This window comes from Anguilla anguilla, chromosome 3 (genome assembly GCF_013347855.1).
Source record: "Anguilla anguilla isolate fAngAng1 chromosome 3, fAngAng1.pri, whole genome shotgun sequence".
Classification (NCBI taxonomy): Eukaryota; Metazoa; Chordata; class Actinopteri; order Anguilliformes; family Anguillidae; genus Anguilla; species Anguilla anguilla.
In genome coordinates, this window is record NC_049203.1 from 39,815,497 (window position 1) to 39,830,404 (window position 14,908).

At 38.9% G+C, this 14,908-nt stretch overlaps 2 protein-coding genes and 1 long non-coding RNA gene across 4 annotated transcripts; 1 reads left to right on the plus strand and 2 right to left on the minus strand.

The window, feature by feature from the left end:
* Positions 1-63: 63 nt before the first annotated feature.
* On the minus strand, positions 64-5,029 carry rpl37a (ribosomal protein L37a). The gene is made up of 4 exons (XM_035409356.1): positions 4,928-5,029; positions 1,435-1,563; positions 424-506; positions 64-235 (listed from the first exon to the last, which is right to left on the minus strand). Exons 1-4 carry the CDS (start codon positions 4,928-4,930, stop codon positions 172-174), a joined length of 279 nt encoding a protein of 92 aa, XP_035265247.1. The 5' UTR covers positions 4,931-5,029; the 3' UTR covers positions 64-171.
* Positions 1,969-4,921, minus strand: LOC118223155. Its single transcript, XR_004764410.1, has 2 exons — positions 4,077-4,921; positions 1,969-3,912 (listed from the first exon to the last, which is right to left on the minus strand). It is a non-coding gene; the product is annotated as an uncharacterized LOC118223155 (long non-coding RNA).
* A 72-nt stretch (positions 5,030-5,101) lies between the features above and the next one.
* On the plus strand, positions 5,102-10,300 carry LOC118222816 (fibrous sheath-interacting protein 2-like). Of its 2 annotated transcripts, XM_035408684.1 has the most exons (9): positions 5,102-5,831; positions 5,921-6,003; positions 6,828-6,980; positions 7,068-7,157; positions 7,282-7,421; positions 7,525-7,591; positions 7,773-7,892; positions 8,512-8,646; positions 9,770-10,300. In XM_035408684.1, the coding sequence occupies exons 2-8, from the start codon at positions 5,953-5,955 to the stop codon at positions 8,629-8,631; spliced, it is 741 nt and encodes a 246-aa protein (XP_035264575.1). In that variant the 5' UTR covers positions 5,102-5,831; positions 5,921-5,952; the 3' UTR covers positions 8,632-8,646; positions 9,770-10,300. The 2 variants fall into 2 exon arrangements, with proteins under 2 accessions (XP_035264575.1, XP_035264574.1); XM_035408683.1 differs by lacking the exon at positions 9,770-10,300 and having other exon boundaries at positions 8,512-8,976.
* Positions 10,301-14,908: the final 4,608 nt, after the last annotated feature.

Here is a 14,908-nt window from a genome sequence, read left to right on the forward strand (position 1 = left end):
TTGTGAAATATTACCCTGTGATTGTTATATGGAGGCAGTTCAATACACAACCAGAGACAAAGCGCTCTTGCGATGACAATTTTATTGCGGGATGTTGGAAGTGGTCACACAGCTTATTCAGGGCCCGAGTCAAATCTGTGAAACTGTACAAAAACACTGAGCTCCTGAAGATTACTGGTCCTTGAGCTCCTTCAGCCTTCTGATGGCAGATTTCACTGTAACGGCAGACGTTGTGCTAAAACAGACACAAGAGACCACAAAAAAATCACAATTAACAAGCATACAGCATTTTCACCATGATTATTAAAGATAACCAGAGCATCTGAGGGATTCACACTCGAACTAACAGTCTTTAGTGCTCAATCCTATGCTCACCACAGCATAAGAAGCTATTCACTTCCAGTGAGGGGAATTTGGGCTTACTTGTACGTCCATGCGCCTCCAGCAACAGTCTTCATGCAGGACCCACAGTTCCAGATGCCGACAGCCTTTCTCTTCATCTTTGTCTGAGGAAGAGAAAAGGGGAGATGCATGCATAAGGCACAGAAACATTGACAATAACTCAATATGTCCTAAACATTACGGTGCAGATAAAAAGTGCTGACATTTCTACATGGTGAAACCAGTGTATAAAAAATACCCTTTCATAAAATACCCTTTCAGAGGATATGCACTTTAACCACATGGGAATTGTGTTGATTAGGAATCGAAAACTGTGGAGTTGAGAGCCAAATCAAGAAAATCTATATATATGTCTATGTCCCAAACAATATATAACCCACTGTGTGTGCATATATATGTGTGTGTGTGTGCCTGTATATACACTCACCGGCCACTTCATTAGATACACCTGTACAACTGCAAACTGCACCCGTTAACGCAAATATCTAATCAGCCAATCACGTGGCAGCAACTAAATGCATTTAGGCATGTAGACATAGTTAATACGATCTGCTGAAGTTCAAACCAAGCATCAGAATGGGGAAGAAAGGTGATTTAAGTGACTTTGAACGTGGCATGGTTGTTGGTGCCAGACCGGCTGGTTTGAGTATTTCAGAGACCGCTGACCTACTGGGATTTTCACGCACAATCATCTCTAGGGTTTACAGAGAATGGTCCAAAATAGAGAAAACATCCAGTGAGCAGCAGTTCTCTGGGCGAAAATGCCTTGTTGATGGCAGAGGTCAGAGGAGAATGGCCAAACTGGTTCGAGCTGATAGAAAGGCAACAGTAACTCAAATAACCACTCGTTACAATGGAGGTATGCAGAAGAGCATCTCTGAACGCACACCACGTCAAACCTTGAAGCAGATGGGCTACAGCAGCAGAAGACCACACCGGATGCCACTCCTGTCACCTAATGAAGTGGCTGGTGAGTGTATATACATAAGCGCACACAGTGGGCTGGTCAACTGACGGTTGCTGGACGCTCACCTTTCCGCAGAAAGAGCAGGTGTATTTGGCGTGCTGGCTGATCTCAATCTTCTTCACCATCTTCCTGAGGGAGGCCCCATAACGGGTGCCGTACTTCCCTACGATCCCCACCTTCTTGGTGCGTTTAGCCTGCGGAACACGACACACATTTAACAGCACATCTCCGTTCACACCAGGGGTCGGCAACCTTGGTCGTGGAGAGATGCAGCATCGGGTTGCTTTCACCTTAAAAATCAGCAACCAATTCAGACGTCCCCCCCTCAGATTAAAGCAGTTCAAATATTATTGAATCAGCCACCACAGAGGAACAGCAAAAAAAACAGCACACCTCGTGGCAATTCAAGACAAAGGCTGCAGACCACGAGTACAGACCACAGGCATCACAAGTTACTGGTAAACTATCTACTGTATTCCCCCATGAGAACACGTAACCAAGCTGCAAGACAACGATCAGCAGTAGCTATGGTTAAAGGCAGCAAATCCCGCGATGTGTTTGATACCATTTAAAAAATACATTAAGCTGCAGAACAGTCAGATTTTTACAAGGGGCATTTATTTCACAAGTTTACTTACAAGATAATCCTATTTTAACTCTAACATAGCACAACATATTAAACAAGCTAAAGGTAATCAGCACTTGCAGGAGCACCAAATTCCATTTTAAGTTTTACACAACGAATCATCGCAGTGCCAAGCAGCACCAGATCCGTCCCCTTAGCCAGACAGTACAGCTGAGGTGTCAAACTAAATTCCCAGGGGGCTGTAGTGTCTTTAGTTTTTTGTGGTTTCCTTTCAATCAGCTGCCAAATTAAAGCCTTGGGAACAAGGTGTGTGGATACTTCAGGCAATCAATGACTTAAATGTGCCACTGGTGCCGAGATCACCCTGAAAATAAGCAGACACTGCAGCCCTCCAAGACTGGAGTTTGACGTCTGTGCTGCCGAGCACAGGATCCCAACCACAGTCACAAGGTTGCTGGTTTTCATTCCAACCACAGCTGCAATCCCAGAATTTTTAAAAAGCTTTTTCATGTTCGGAGGGATTAGTTACCCTCTTACTCCACATTCTGTCAGAAACCGCTGTGCATGCCATGAAGAACAAAAACGTTCATACTGTGAACATCATCTTTTTGTATGATGGTACTGCACCTAAAGAGGCAACAAAATTTTTTAACTGAACAAAATAAAAACTGCAGTGCACCAACAGGCTCCCCATTAGGTTGTTGAACCCATGCATTTGAAGTTCTTTCATATTTTTTCCCTTAAAATTAACAACACAGGCTTGGCTAATTATCACTTGTTTTGTCTGATTTCTTCATTAATCTAAAAAAAACATCAGTGATTTTGCCACACCTTCAATTAGGAGCCTGTGGATTCCCCTCAGTCTAACTGGATCAGTTAAATAATTTTGATGCAATCCAATTTTGAACATGATAACCACAAAGTGACTTGTATTCTTCATGGCATGCAGAGCCATTTCTGACATTGTGGCTTAAGAGGATAAATAATCCATCCAAACATGAAAAGCACTGGATAATGAAAAATGAACAGCTTGTTGAAATTCCCAGATTGCAAATGTGGTTAGAACAAAGAATGGCATACACAGGGGTCTCCTGGGACCAAGGTTGGGAAATCACTTCTGTTGAGGGGACACACTCCCACTTGTCCTGGTCACTGTATTACAAGGGGCTGCCATTTCTTCGCTTGCTCTTGAGGGATTTCCTAAAGGAACTACTCATAAATGTACAGCAAAGTCACTATAATACTCCAAGCCAATCTTCTTCTTGCTGGTACAAAAGCACCTTGCATTCACGACATTTCTCTTCTTTGCTGCTACATAAGGATTCATGGTCCCATTTCTCTTCTCCCTCACTGCCATCAGGTTTGCGGTTCAATTTATTTTCTTCGTCAACGCCATGCCAGATTTGTGGTCCAGTTAGTCTTCTCTACGAGAGACACAGCCTTGTTTCCATTCTTACTCACTGCCGCATCAGATTCAATGTCCTATTTGGTGTATTTTAATCCTGTTCCTCTTGCCAAGGCCCAAGTTAGGTTTCCCTTATCCAACACGTCTTTAGGTTCAGTCTTTTTACTTGAGTGTTCTTGTATCCACAGTGACCTCTCCGACATCCATCCACGTAATAAACAAGTACTGCGCCGGTGAATGAAATCAAAGCATCTGTCCAGGCTCATGATCTTTGCACAGCTTGCTCCACAGCCATCCTTTTGTGCAGTACAAGGCTATATAATTGGACAGCTAGTAAAATTCACTGTTATGATGACAGCAGTAAATGAATTAAACTCCTCAGTCCTGCACAGACATCCACGGTCCTTTCTTGCTCCGCTGGCTCCATTACTCAGTTAATTGGGAGGACAGCCGCCCGAAAGGCACATAATATGAGTCCCAACATCTGGAGTTGCTGTTCAGGATGAGGTGCTAACAGATTCTGCAACCTCGCTGCTTTTGCCATCGTGGAACCTATAAGAATAACAAAAATTTATGCAGAGAACACAACACTTTCACTGAACAACAAATGTATAAAATAGTACACGTTGCATCATGAGATGATAAAATTCATCACAAACTCATCAGAAGCTAATGCTTACTCAGATTTAAAAAAAAAAAAAAATTTTTTAACTTACCCAAGTTCAACAGTGCAAGAACATCCTTCCGTGTACATCTTTCAGAACAACTTCTGCAATCGGAACAGTGTGAGCTAGTGCAGGAGCATCCTCTATATCACTGCAGTTCAGACACACTTAGGAAACGCACAAAAATAATACGCTAGCCTTATATTCACAGTCATTCCATTCGCACTTTTAGCAGCGAGTTATATAATGAAATCTTGACACTGTCACAAGGTAAACACTGGCTGTGTAAGACAATCTCTTCGCCGAATACGACTCATTTGTAGCCAAGATTTGTAGCGACACCAAACGAAGCCATTTAAAGTAGGGAACGCAGAGAATTAATCTAAAAATAAAAGGCACTTCAACAAAACTCAGAGGTCGACATGCATGTCAAATAACTTTGCTGCTCGTCACTATGGGTCAAACTGAAAAGCGTTTAATATTTTTCTTCAATTTCCCTGCTGCATGCATTTTGAAAGGATGTTTTAACATCGTTCCGGCAAGTCGAACGCGATTGGCTTTGCGAATGTGAAAGTTCAGAGATCACTGCTTAACTATGTAAAACTAAGTATTTAAGACGAAATTCAAATATTCAAAATATTTTGAAAGATCGGTATAATACGTTAAACGTATGTAATGCTTCTTACAGACGAAATCATGAAGGACTTTGGCAACTATCAACCATAGCTAGCCATAGCCGTCATATTTTAGCGTAAACGTAACGTAAGAAAACAATACTTATCACACTTCATGAACCAAGACATGTAAAATATATTGTACATGTCTTGGTTCAATATACACAGTACAATGTACGTGGATGACTTCAGATGTGCTTCAATTACATGCAGTCTCTTATCACTCACCATAATATCAGAAGAGCTGTGGGAGGAAAAGAGGACCGAGAGACTGCGCAGCCGCGTTTTACCATTGCCAACAATTTGGCATTATGGGATATTGGAGGACCAACTGAGTTTTGCAGTGATGACGTCTTTTTGTAGGACAACCTATTTTTTTACAGTCTCTGAGGACAACTCGTGGGATCCCTCGGCAGATTTCCAATGCTTTTTTCCCATATGAATTTCGTTTTCTGCAGATATCTCCATTTAAATTATGACTAGTAGTAACTATGGCAAGCCCTTAATTGTATTGACTAGTAATATCTTAGTTTCAGATATCAAAAAAGATTATTTAGATATCTTCAATAACAAGGAATTAAAGATATATTTAGGCTAATTGGAATTATGACTTGTCAGAACTAAAGTGAATATATCTCGAATCTACGAGTTACGACTTGTCATAGTTTAAATAGCGATATCTGGAATTCACGTTTTAGATAGTCAAAACTGAACTGTAGATATTTGTAATGTGAATCCAGTCAGGCTATTAGGCCTAAATGTTGAAAGGGCAAGCTTGCCATAGGCCGTGGAAAAAGCGCCGTTTTGAGAAGGCAAACAAGTTTCCCTTCTGTTTCTTATACAGTTATTCTTTAAAGATTCTAGTTTTCTGTTTGGAACCTCCTACTGAAAACTGGAATCTTCCAATACGGCGTTGTGACGCTTATTGCAGAAAAATCATAGAGCCGATAACCGGTTCAGTTACACAGGACTTCTGTGACGTAATACGAGAATGCGCTCGAAGAATATAAAGCCGTCATTTTGATTACTGTCCATTCTTAATAAATCACGGCCAACGTGTCGCTAGTTTGATTTTCTTTACAGCTTACACTTTGGACAGTGTCTTGCACTTGTGTCGAGATCGAATCCTAAGGTATTATGTGCATTAACTTTTACTTCTGGTCTACATGTGCGGGCATCAGTTTGTTAAACTTGAATTTGTGTTTCTTTCTGTGTTAACAGTGGTGCTGAACCCCGTTGGTGCACTGGCCAAGATGGCTCAAAATAAAACGAAAACGTTTTCGCGAGGCAAACTTGGGGAAGGGGTAAGCACTTCAGGAATTAATATAGCCCATTCAGAAAACATTTACTGTGCTTCATATTCCACCAAAAGCCCAAGGACTGGTATAGTAATACCGCTTACAGAGAGGAGGTCAGTTTCAAAACTGAACTGTAGATATTTGTAATGCGAATCCAGTCAGGCTATTAGGCCTAAATGTTGAAAGAGCAAGCTTGCCATAGGCCGTGGAAAAAGCGCCGTTTTGAGCTCAACCAGCGACATTAATCTCAGGGATCACATGACCTCCTATGTATGCTCCTTCACTTCCTATGTAGGCTACGTTCAATGTACATTATCACAATCTTATGCACATATTCATCAGCACTCCTGCACTTTATATGTCTAATATTTAAATATTTAATATTCCTATTCTCATTGTCCATATCCCCCATCTGTACAGGCTGGTACTGCTGCTAATGTTTAATATTATGTATATTTTTTGATATTTTTGCTGTCTTGCTTTCTACGTAGTTGCTGCCTGCCATGTCATAAGAATTACTTTGCTCAGAATGACCTTGTGTTATACTGTGCACTTGACAAATAAAAACACTTTGACTTTGACTACTGTGGAGGCTAACAGATGACGTCCTTTGTGTGCGTGGTAACTTTGTACATTGTAAACTAATATTTATTAAGGGTTTATAAATTACTGGAATCCAACCTGATATCACTTGATGGCAAACATGTGGTAGGAATCTTTAGAAATAAGTTTGCCGAACTTTCTGCATTCGTAATTAATGGAATGTATATCATCGATTTTGCCAAATTGTTGTGTCAGCATCAAACTTTTTGAAAATTTCATTCCTTCAGCTTGGTGGGTACCGTTCCACCCCATTCAACCTCAGGGACACATCCATGCCGGAGTATAACAGTCTGCATGACCCACACCTGTGCAACTATTACCAGCGCAAAAGTATGCAGAAATTACTGAGGGAGAGGAACCTCATTACAGAACAAAATGAGGTAATGTCGTTTGGTGGCTGCTGTGTTAAGTATGCTCACCTATTTTGTTCTGTGTTAAGATATAATATCATTCTTTATTGTTTCTAGGTCATCTGCTCCATGCAGGATGTTAAAATACACAACACGCTCCTGCAACAGCAACTGGTCCTCTCTCAAAGAAGCTTTGGTGAGACTCAGGTGAGAATCATATTTTAGAATGTTTCAGCAGTATCTTCAGTTTAACTGCTTAAAATACATTTTCTTTGTGTTCTGCTTTAGCTCTGTGAGGTATATTACAAACTTCAGCATGGTTGCATTTCAGAAAGCCAAAATGATGGCCTTCCTGAAAGACCAGGAAAAAGGTTTAGCCAGCAAGGACATGACCCTTACAGAATTCAGAGAGGTTATGCTGGAAGAGGAGCTAAAGATCATGCGCAAACTGATGAGATCGGAAGTGGCTCGGTAAGAATATTTGTACATCAGATATCTGCATATATTAAACAATACAAAATTGCCCACTGGTGAGTCAAATAACAATTTTAAATGTCTTGCCATATTTATTAAGGGAAAGAAAGTATTGCAAGGGCCCAAGACCAATCAGAACTGAGGAAGAGGAGAGTAGACGAGAACTGGTAACAATTTGTGGAAGAATTCTTGCTCCATGCGCAGAGAAATACTGTTTAATGAGGACTAATAGCAGTCGTAGCACATGACATTTATGATGGCTAAATCTTTTTATAATGCTGCCAACCTATTTCTTTTAAGGTTGCTTCTTTTTATGTGAAATATTTGGGTTATTGGGTTCTTCCCCAGGAACTGATGAGCTGGAAAGTTGCGGAAAGGGAGGTACTGCGGAGGATTGAATGTGATGCCAGACATGAGTATAACTTAAAGAAGATTCACAGAGAGACCCAGGAGAGGAGGGAAAGACAGGTACCTGAGTCATGTCGACACATTGGAAACGTAGAACATGGCAGCCCCATGTACAGATGTAATTACATTACATTACATTACAGGCATTTAGCAGACGCTCTTATCCAGAGCGACGTACAACAAGTGCATTAGTTCAAGGTGCCTCAGAGGTGCAAAAGAAACACACTAGAGTGAAGTAAAGATCGTAGTGCCAGAAGTGACCACATAGATCAGGACTCCAACTCTGTAGAGTAACCTGTTCAGCAAACAAACAAACAATCCTGCCAAGTACAAACTAGCACTGAAATCACATTTGCCTAATCAGAATCAGACAAAAACAATCCTGCCAAATAAAAACTAACGTGATCGTATTAGCCTAACTAGGTACTTTGAGCTAAACTATAGGCTAGGGAGGGGTGGGGAGAGGTGCAGCCTGAAGAGATGAGTCTTTAGTCTGCGTTTGAAGGTATCAGATTCTATAATAATGTAATTATTACCGATCTTGTTCATTATGAGATGTACTAGAAAAAAATCCATGAATCATGTGGCAAATTGCAGGAACCATTGCAGGTTATGGATTGTGCAGGTAGTGTTGTAGTGTTGATACACTGCTTACATAGTTCTGTTATACTCTTTATAGAAGGTGGTGGCAAATGAGCGAAAGAATGCCTTCCACCAGAAACAAAGAATAGAAAAGCTGAAGACATCAGAGGCATCTGTGGCTCGGGAGCTGGCCAATTTAAGACGCACTGCCCACTAGAGCAGCAGCCAGAAGGTTCGACAGCTTTAAGGATGTTTCCCAACATCTCGTCTAAAGTTATGGGCATCAGGGCTTAATATTCATTTTTGGTTTAGGGGGATCTCCCCCTTATGAGTAACTATTTGGGGGGTTCAAAGGTTTAGGGGGGAAGTGGGAGCGGCGAGGGATGGGTGGTGGTAGAAGCGGTGATGGAAGACAATTAGTGAGGAAGGGCACTGATTAGGACACAAGGCCAGGCTAGCAGTTGGCTTTCCTATTGATCCCAAAGGTGTTGGATAGGGTTGGGTTCAAGTCAAGTTCTTCCACATCGTTCTTGACTTCAAACTGTTGGGGAAGCACAGAATCGTCTGGAATGTAATTTTATGCTGTAGCATTAAGATTTGCCTTCACTGTTTGCGCTCTGCTCCTGCCGAATGGTTGAAGCTAAGCAGGTGTGGGCTTGGTTAGTACTTGGATGGGAGACCACCAGGGAATTCTGAGTTGCTGCTGGAAGTGGTGTTGGTGAGCCAGCAGGGGGCAATCTTCCCTCTGGTCAAAATTTAAAAAACACCAATGCCCCAGTGCAGTGACGGGGACACTGTGCTGTGGGAGATTCCGTCTTTCAGATGAGACGTTAAACCGAGGTCCTGACTCACTGTGGTCAGTAAAGGATCCCATGACACTTATCGCTCAGAGTAGGGGGTTCCCCGGTGTCCTGGCTAAATCCCAGATCTGGCTCTCGCAAACTGCCACCAAAATCATCCCCAGATTTAATTGGCTAAAATATGTTCTCTCCCTCTCCACCTTCGCTAATGTGTGGTGAGCTTTCTGGCGCAAAATGGGTGCCATGCATCACCCAGGTGGGTGCTACACATTGGTGGTGGGTGAGGTGAGTCCCCCCTGACTGTAAAGCACTTTGAGTATTCAGAAAGGTGCTATATAAATGCAATGTTATTATATTAGTATTACTGTTTCTTAGGGGCCTAGCCCAAACCATGAAAATAGCCCCAGGGTTGTTCAGATACTTAACATATAGTGTAAATTGTTAATGAGACCATACTCACATTATCAAGTTCACTGGGGAGAAAAGAGCAAGGGAGGTGGGTGGTTGAGTTGAGTCATGTATGCATGTTATAACACAGCTCTTTGAGTCCCACAGGTTTTCCCCCTTCGCAGTGCATGGTCAGTATGTTCGACAGTGTTGAAGCTACGGACCGATGATGTGGTGCCAAACCAACATTGAGGCCAGGGCCTGGCCTTTTTCCCCAGTGAGGAGGGTGTCTAATCAACTGCCTGGCTCTGAATAATTAATATTGAAGTTTGTGCTTATGAAATTGGATATTTGGAGGTATCGAAAAGTTTCTACTTTAGATAGATTAAACCGATTTGTGATTTCATTGAAAGTTAACACCTTATTATCATCAATTATATCTTTTATATGTTGTATTCCCTTCTCTTCCCATGTTGTCCATTTAATTGTTTTGTCCTGTAAGGTTATCCATTTGTTATTCCATAATTTTGTGCTTTTTGGCATTGTAATCACTTCTCCCAATATATTCTTCATTTTTTTCCACATTTTAATTGTATTATTTATTATAAAATTATTGGAGCTTCTGATGTGTTTTTTTTAAAATAGTTGCATAAATAAATTATTCGATTTTACTGACTCACTTTCAGTCTGTATCCATGACTCCTCCGGTGAATTCTTTACTATGTGTTGTATATAGAATCCTTGTGTTGCTAAGTGATAATACTCCCAATTAGGTAAGTTAAAACCACCTTTTTTATTTGGGAGATGTAGAATTGATTTGTTTAACCTATGTGCTTTATTTGACCATACAAAATCTGTAATGATTGAGTATGCCTTTTCAAAGAATACTTTTGGTGGTGTAATTGGGATGAGAGAGAAGGTATACAAGAACTTAGGCAGCCACACCATCCTGAAGATATTTAGTCTTCCAATCATGTTTATTGGCAAATTCTTCCATTTCTGTAATTCCTTATTCATGTCAGTCAATTGTGTTACTAAATTATCTATGTACAGTTGAGATTGGTTCTAATATTATATCCAAGGTATCTAAATCGTTTTGTTGTCCAATTAAATACTTTTAAGCTTTCAGGAATATCATCTATATTATCATTTATTGGCATGATTTCAGTTTTCTCCAAATTAATTTTGTATCCCGACACTACTTAATATTTTGCCAAGGTATTGAGAACTCCTGGTAATGTATTTTTGTAGTCTGTTAGATACAGGATCAAATCGTCAGCAAATAGGCCTAATTTATATTCTCTTTTCCCAGTGCTAATTCCTTTTATTGTTTGGTCTTGTCAAATACTTTCAGCTAATGGTTCAATCACAATTGCGAACAACGAGGGTGATAACGGGCATCCTTGTTTGGTTCCTCTTTCTAAACTAAAGGGATCTGAAATTATTCCATTAGTACACACTCTAGCCTCCGGTTCTTCATACATGACTTGAATCATTTTAATCATTTCTTGAGGAAAGTTAAATTTACTTAATGTTTTAAGTGAATTTTCTCTCCACCCTATCAAAGGCTTTTTCTGCTTCGGCCGCGATAGCCACAAGGTCGAAGTTATTGTTTTTTGCGCAATGTATTAAACTCAAGCATATACGTGTATTAGTTTGTATGTGTCTACTTTTTATAAAGCCTGCTTGGTTAAAATGAATAATACTAGGTAACACTTTTGACATTCGATTGCTTATGATCTTTGCTATTATTTTACTGTCACAATTCATTAGATCTATTGGCCTATAATCGGAGGGTGTGTCCCCCGTCCTACATGGCTTGAGTATGACTGATATTATAGTTTGGTCCATTGTTTTCGGTAATATTCCGTCATTCTGAAAGTATTTCACCATTTGACAGAAGAGAGACGATATTAAATTCCAGTAGTTACTATAAAATTCAATTGGTAATCCATCTAATCCGGGTGCTTTTCTGTTAGGGAAGCTGTACACTGCCTCTTTTATTTCATTTTGAGTAATATAAGTTTAAAGGTACCCCTTTTGTATAGATGATAACTGTTTTAAGTTTATATTTTTCAAGTAGCTCTCCAATGCTTCATCATTCACTCCCAGTTCTGTTTTATTCTGTTTTAAGCTTTTCATAGTTTGTAAATTTCTCATTTATTATTTTATTATTTGTTATCAAGGCTTGTGTTTAATCTTTAAGTATTATAACTGGTTTACTATTTATTCTTTTACTTAGGGCTGACAACTGCTTTTCTGATTTATTGGCTGTTAGATAATAAGTTTTGTTTGAATTGAATTTGCAATTATTATCTTTTTCTAGTAATAAAGCATCATATTCTAGTTTGATCTTCTCCAAATTCTCTCTTTCTTGATCATTAAATGACTTTTTAATGTTGTTGTTCCATTTTATTGATAATCAATTCTTTTTCAACTATTTGTTTCCCAAGTTCAGATTGTTTATGTGCTGAATATGATATAACCACACCTCTTACGTATGATCTAAATGTATCCCATAAAATATCAGGTGGGGGGGGGTTTCAATGTCATTTATATCTACACTAGTTGCTATGAATGTTTGTATGTGATTAGTTAGATATTTATTAAATTAAGGATATTTCATATATGCTCTCTTCATTCACCATATTCTAATTTTATCTACATTTCCTTGGGTGTAATTGTTGAACTGACAGCTGCATGGTCTGATATTACAATATCATGTATTTTTGAATTTTTTGACACAAATACATAATCTATCCTTGAATAACTTTTTTGAGGGTGTGAATAGAATGAAAAATCATTCGTTGTTGGATATAAAGTTCTCCAGGTGTCAATCAGGTTATTTGTTTTTATAAAGTTTTAAATTTGTTTTGGTGGTTCTTTGAACTTTTTATTACTTTTATTATTTCTGTCTGTCTTATTCAGCACTGTGTTTAGATCTCCAGCAACAATAACAGTTCCTTTTTCTATTGAATCAAAAAATTTGTTGAATATCATTCATGAAATTTAAACTTCCATATGGTGGTATGTATAAAGAGATCAATTTATATTTTTTCTCCATAAATATGGGCTTGAATTATCAAATACCTTCCTTCTTGATCATTGTGTTGTGACATCAAGGAGAATGGTATTTTTTTTATTAACCAGGATACCTACCCCCTGACTATTGGTACAATAGGTAGCTGCATATGCTTCTCCTACACAATCACGTTTAAGAAATTATACTTCCCCTCTTTTAAAATGTAGTTCCTGAAGGAAAACTATGTCGCCTGAAAGTTTTTTAAGATAGTCCAATATTTTTCTTTGCTTTGTACCATCATGTAGGCCTAGTCCATTTACATTCAATGTAACAAGATTCATTTTTTGTAATATTGTATATATTCCTTTATTTTCCACCATCTTACATTCTTGTTTACAGTTATTATTTTCTTAGGACTGTGTGTGTTTACTTTATTAGATCCAAAAAATATCTCCTGCTCATTTATATTTCCTTTTAAGAAATTATTTTTATTTTGCTCCATTACATATAACAAATAACAAACATTAAACATATAAACATCTAATCATCCCTCCCCTACCCTACACTTACCATATCCATTGGATACTATTTGGTGCCATGCCATTGAAGGCCTCTGTTCTCCTTTCCTCCGCTTCTAACACTGAACCTAGTGGGTTTTAGAGTCATACCTCTAACCATATCTTATATTCTTCTAGTATTCCAATAGCCACAAAATATGTGTCCAGGTTTTGTATTAATAATTAATCTTTCTCATTATGGCCTCAGAAAGTAACGACGAGTTGATTGCCACGTTTTCAGACCATATTGGTCCTATGTGATGAGTCAAAACGGCTTGTCAGTAATTATTCTATTAATAAAATTTTTTTTTTTTTACTCATAACAGATTAAGTGTGTTCATTCTATAAGCTAATTCAAAGAATTCTTTACAATTACAATCCATGTGCTTATGCTTATATTATTTGGTAGAGATTCCATTTGTAATACATCAAGATTTATTAATTGCAGCCTGCATTTCAGAAAAAATACCGTTTTATATTTCATAATAGGTCATAATAGGGATTATTTCCCGCCTCTTTTAGAAGTGTGTGAACCGCACTGCCTTAGGTCGTCCAGTCATCTTTATGGGGGAATGAAGCATGATCAAGGATTTTACCCGTCATTGGGCAAGCCCAATTGCCACTTCACATGCTGCGTGCGTTGTTTTCAATGAACTCGGTGGATACTCGTCCACCAATGCCTTTTCAGTCCCGCTCGTAAGCATGGGATCAGCGTCAATCATGAGCCTTCTTGCTCCAAAATATTGACGCACAAGGTCTCGCATTGCGCCCCCTATTTAACAGCATGATTTGAGGCCCATTTTACCAAACCCAGCTTTGGATATAGTCACACAGCGTCACCTGCTGTCTTGTATTATTATTCGCAGCACCGATAGCCTCGTTTTTCAGCCTGGTCACTCGCATTTGACGAAAGGGTAATTCTTCATTATCACATAAGAATCCACCAATAATGATAATAATAATAATAATCAATCACAACAACAACAACACCAATAATAATAAATCATTGAATCTATCAGGCTAATGGTATAGTTTCAACAGTTAAGTAGCTATAGATTTTACTGAGTTTTTATCAAGACATTTATGTTGATTCAGTTGTTGCGTTGTTGCAATTGGTTCTGTTTTCTCCTAAACAAGCCGTTCATTTCTCAATCGGATATTTTAATCAGAGGCAATTCCCCCATCCCACTTCTGTGAGTAGGCCTATGTGTAATTCATAACTTAACAATAACTTTAAAAAAAAAAACTTAATTTAACCTGAGCAGGGTTGGCTTTTTTTTTTCTTTTTTGGAAATAGCTTAGCCCTGCTTGAGGCTATTTAACTCTAAACGTCGGACTGTTTTGAAGAATCCTATAAGCAATTCTTTTTTAAATAGTATGTTCACTGAATTTCATTATTTTCTCCCATTTTGATATAGGCCTAGTGCTGTTTACAATTAGATTAGGTCTGTTCTAAAACTGGATACTTTAAAGCATGCAGATCTTGCTTACCTTAAATCTTTATACTGATGCAATGTCCTTTAATCGTTCTCTCGCTTGTTCAGTGGGTATCAAACTTCAGTATACTGGTTCCTTTCCATTCCCACAATTTAGCTGGGTGGCGGATTTGGGCGTTATCCAATTTTTTGTTTGATGGGATTGAATTATTTTTTCTTCCTCCGTGTTCTCGTGGAAAGATCTTGGACAAAGGGCACCTGATGCTTCTTTTCCGATGTGTGTTCGCTTTCT

What these genes read in the sequence shown, in the direction of transcription:
- rpl37a (XM_035409356.1), bottom strand. An exon ending in CCTGCTCTTTCTGCGGAAAG is followed by an intron (nt 507 to 1,434) that starts GTGAGCGTCCAG and finishes TCTCTTCCTCAG; the next exon opens with ACAAAGATGAAGAGAAAGGC. An exon ending in GGAGGCGCATGGACGTACAA is followed by an intron (nt 236 to 423) that starts GTAAGCCCAAAT and finishes TGTCTGTTTTAG; the next exon opens with CACAACGTCTGCCGTTACAG.
- LOC118222816 (XM_035408684.1), top strand. Translation starts at nt 5,953, where the DNA reads ATGGCTCAAAATAAAACGAAAACGTTTTCGCGAGGCAAACTTGGGGAA. An exon ending in ATGAGATCGGAAGTGGCTCG is followed by an intron (nt 7,422 to 7,524) that starts GTAAGAATATTT and finishes ATATTTATTAAG; the next exon opens with GGAAAGAAAGTATTGCAAGG. An exon ending in AGGAGAGGAGGGAAAGACAG is followed by an intron (nt 7,893 to 8,511) that starts GTACCTGAGTCA and finishes TACTCTTTATAG; the next exon opens with AAGGTGGTGGCAAATGAGCG.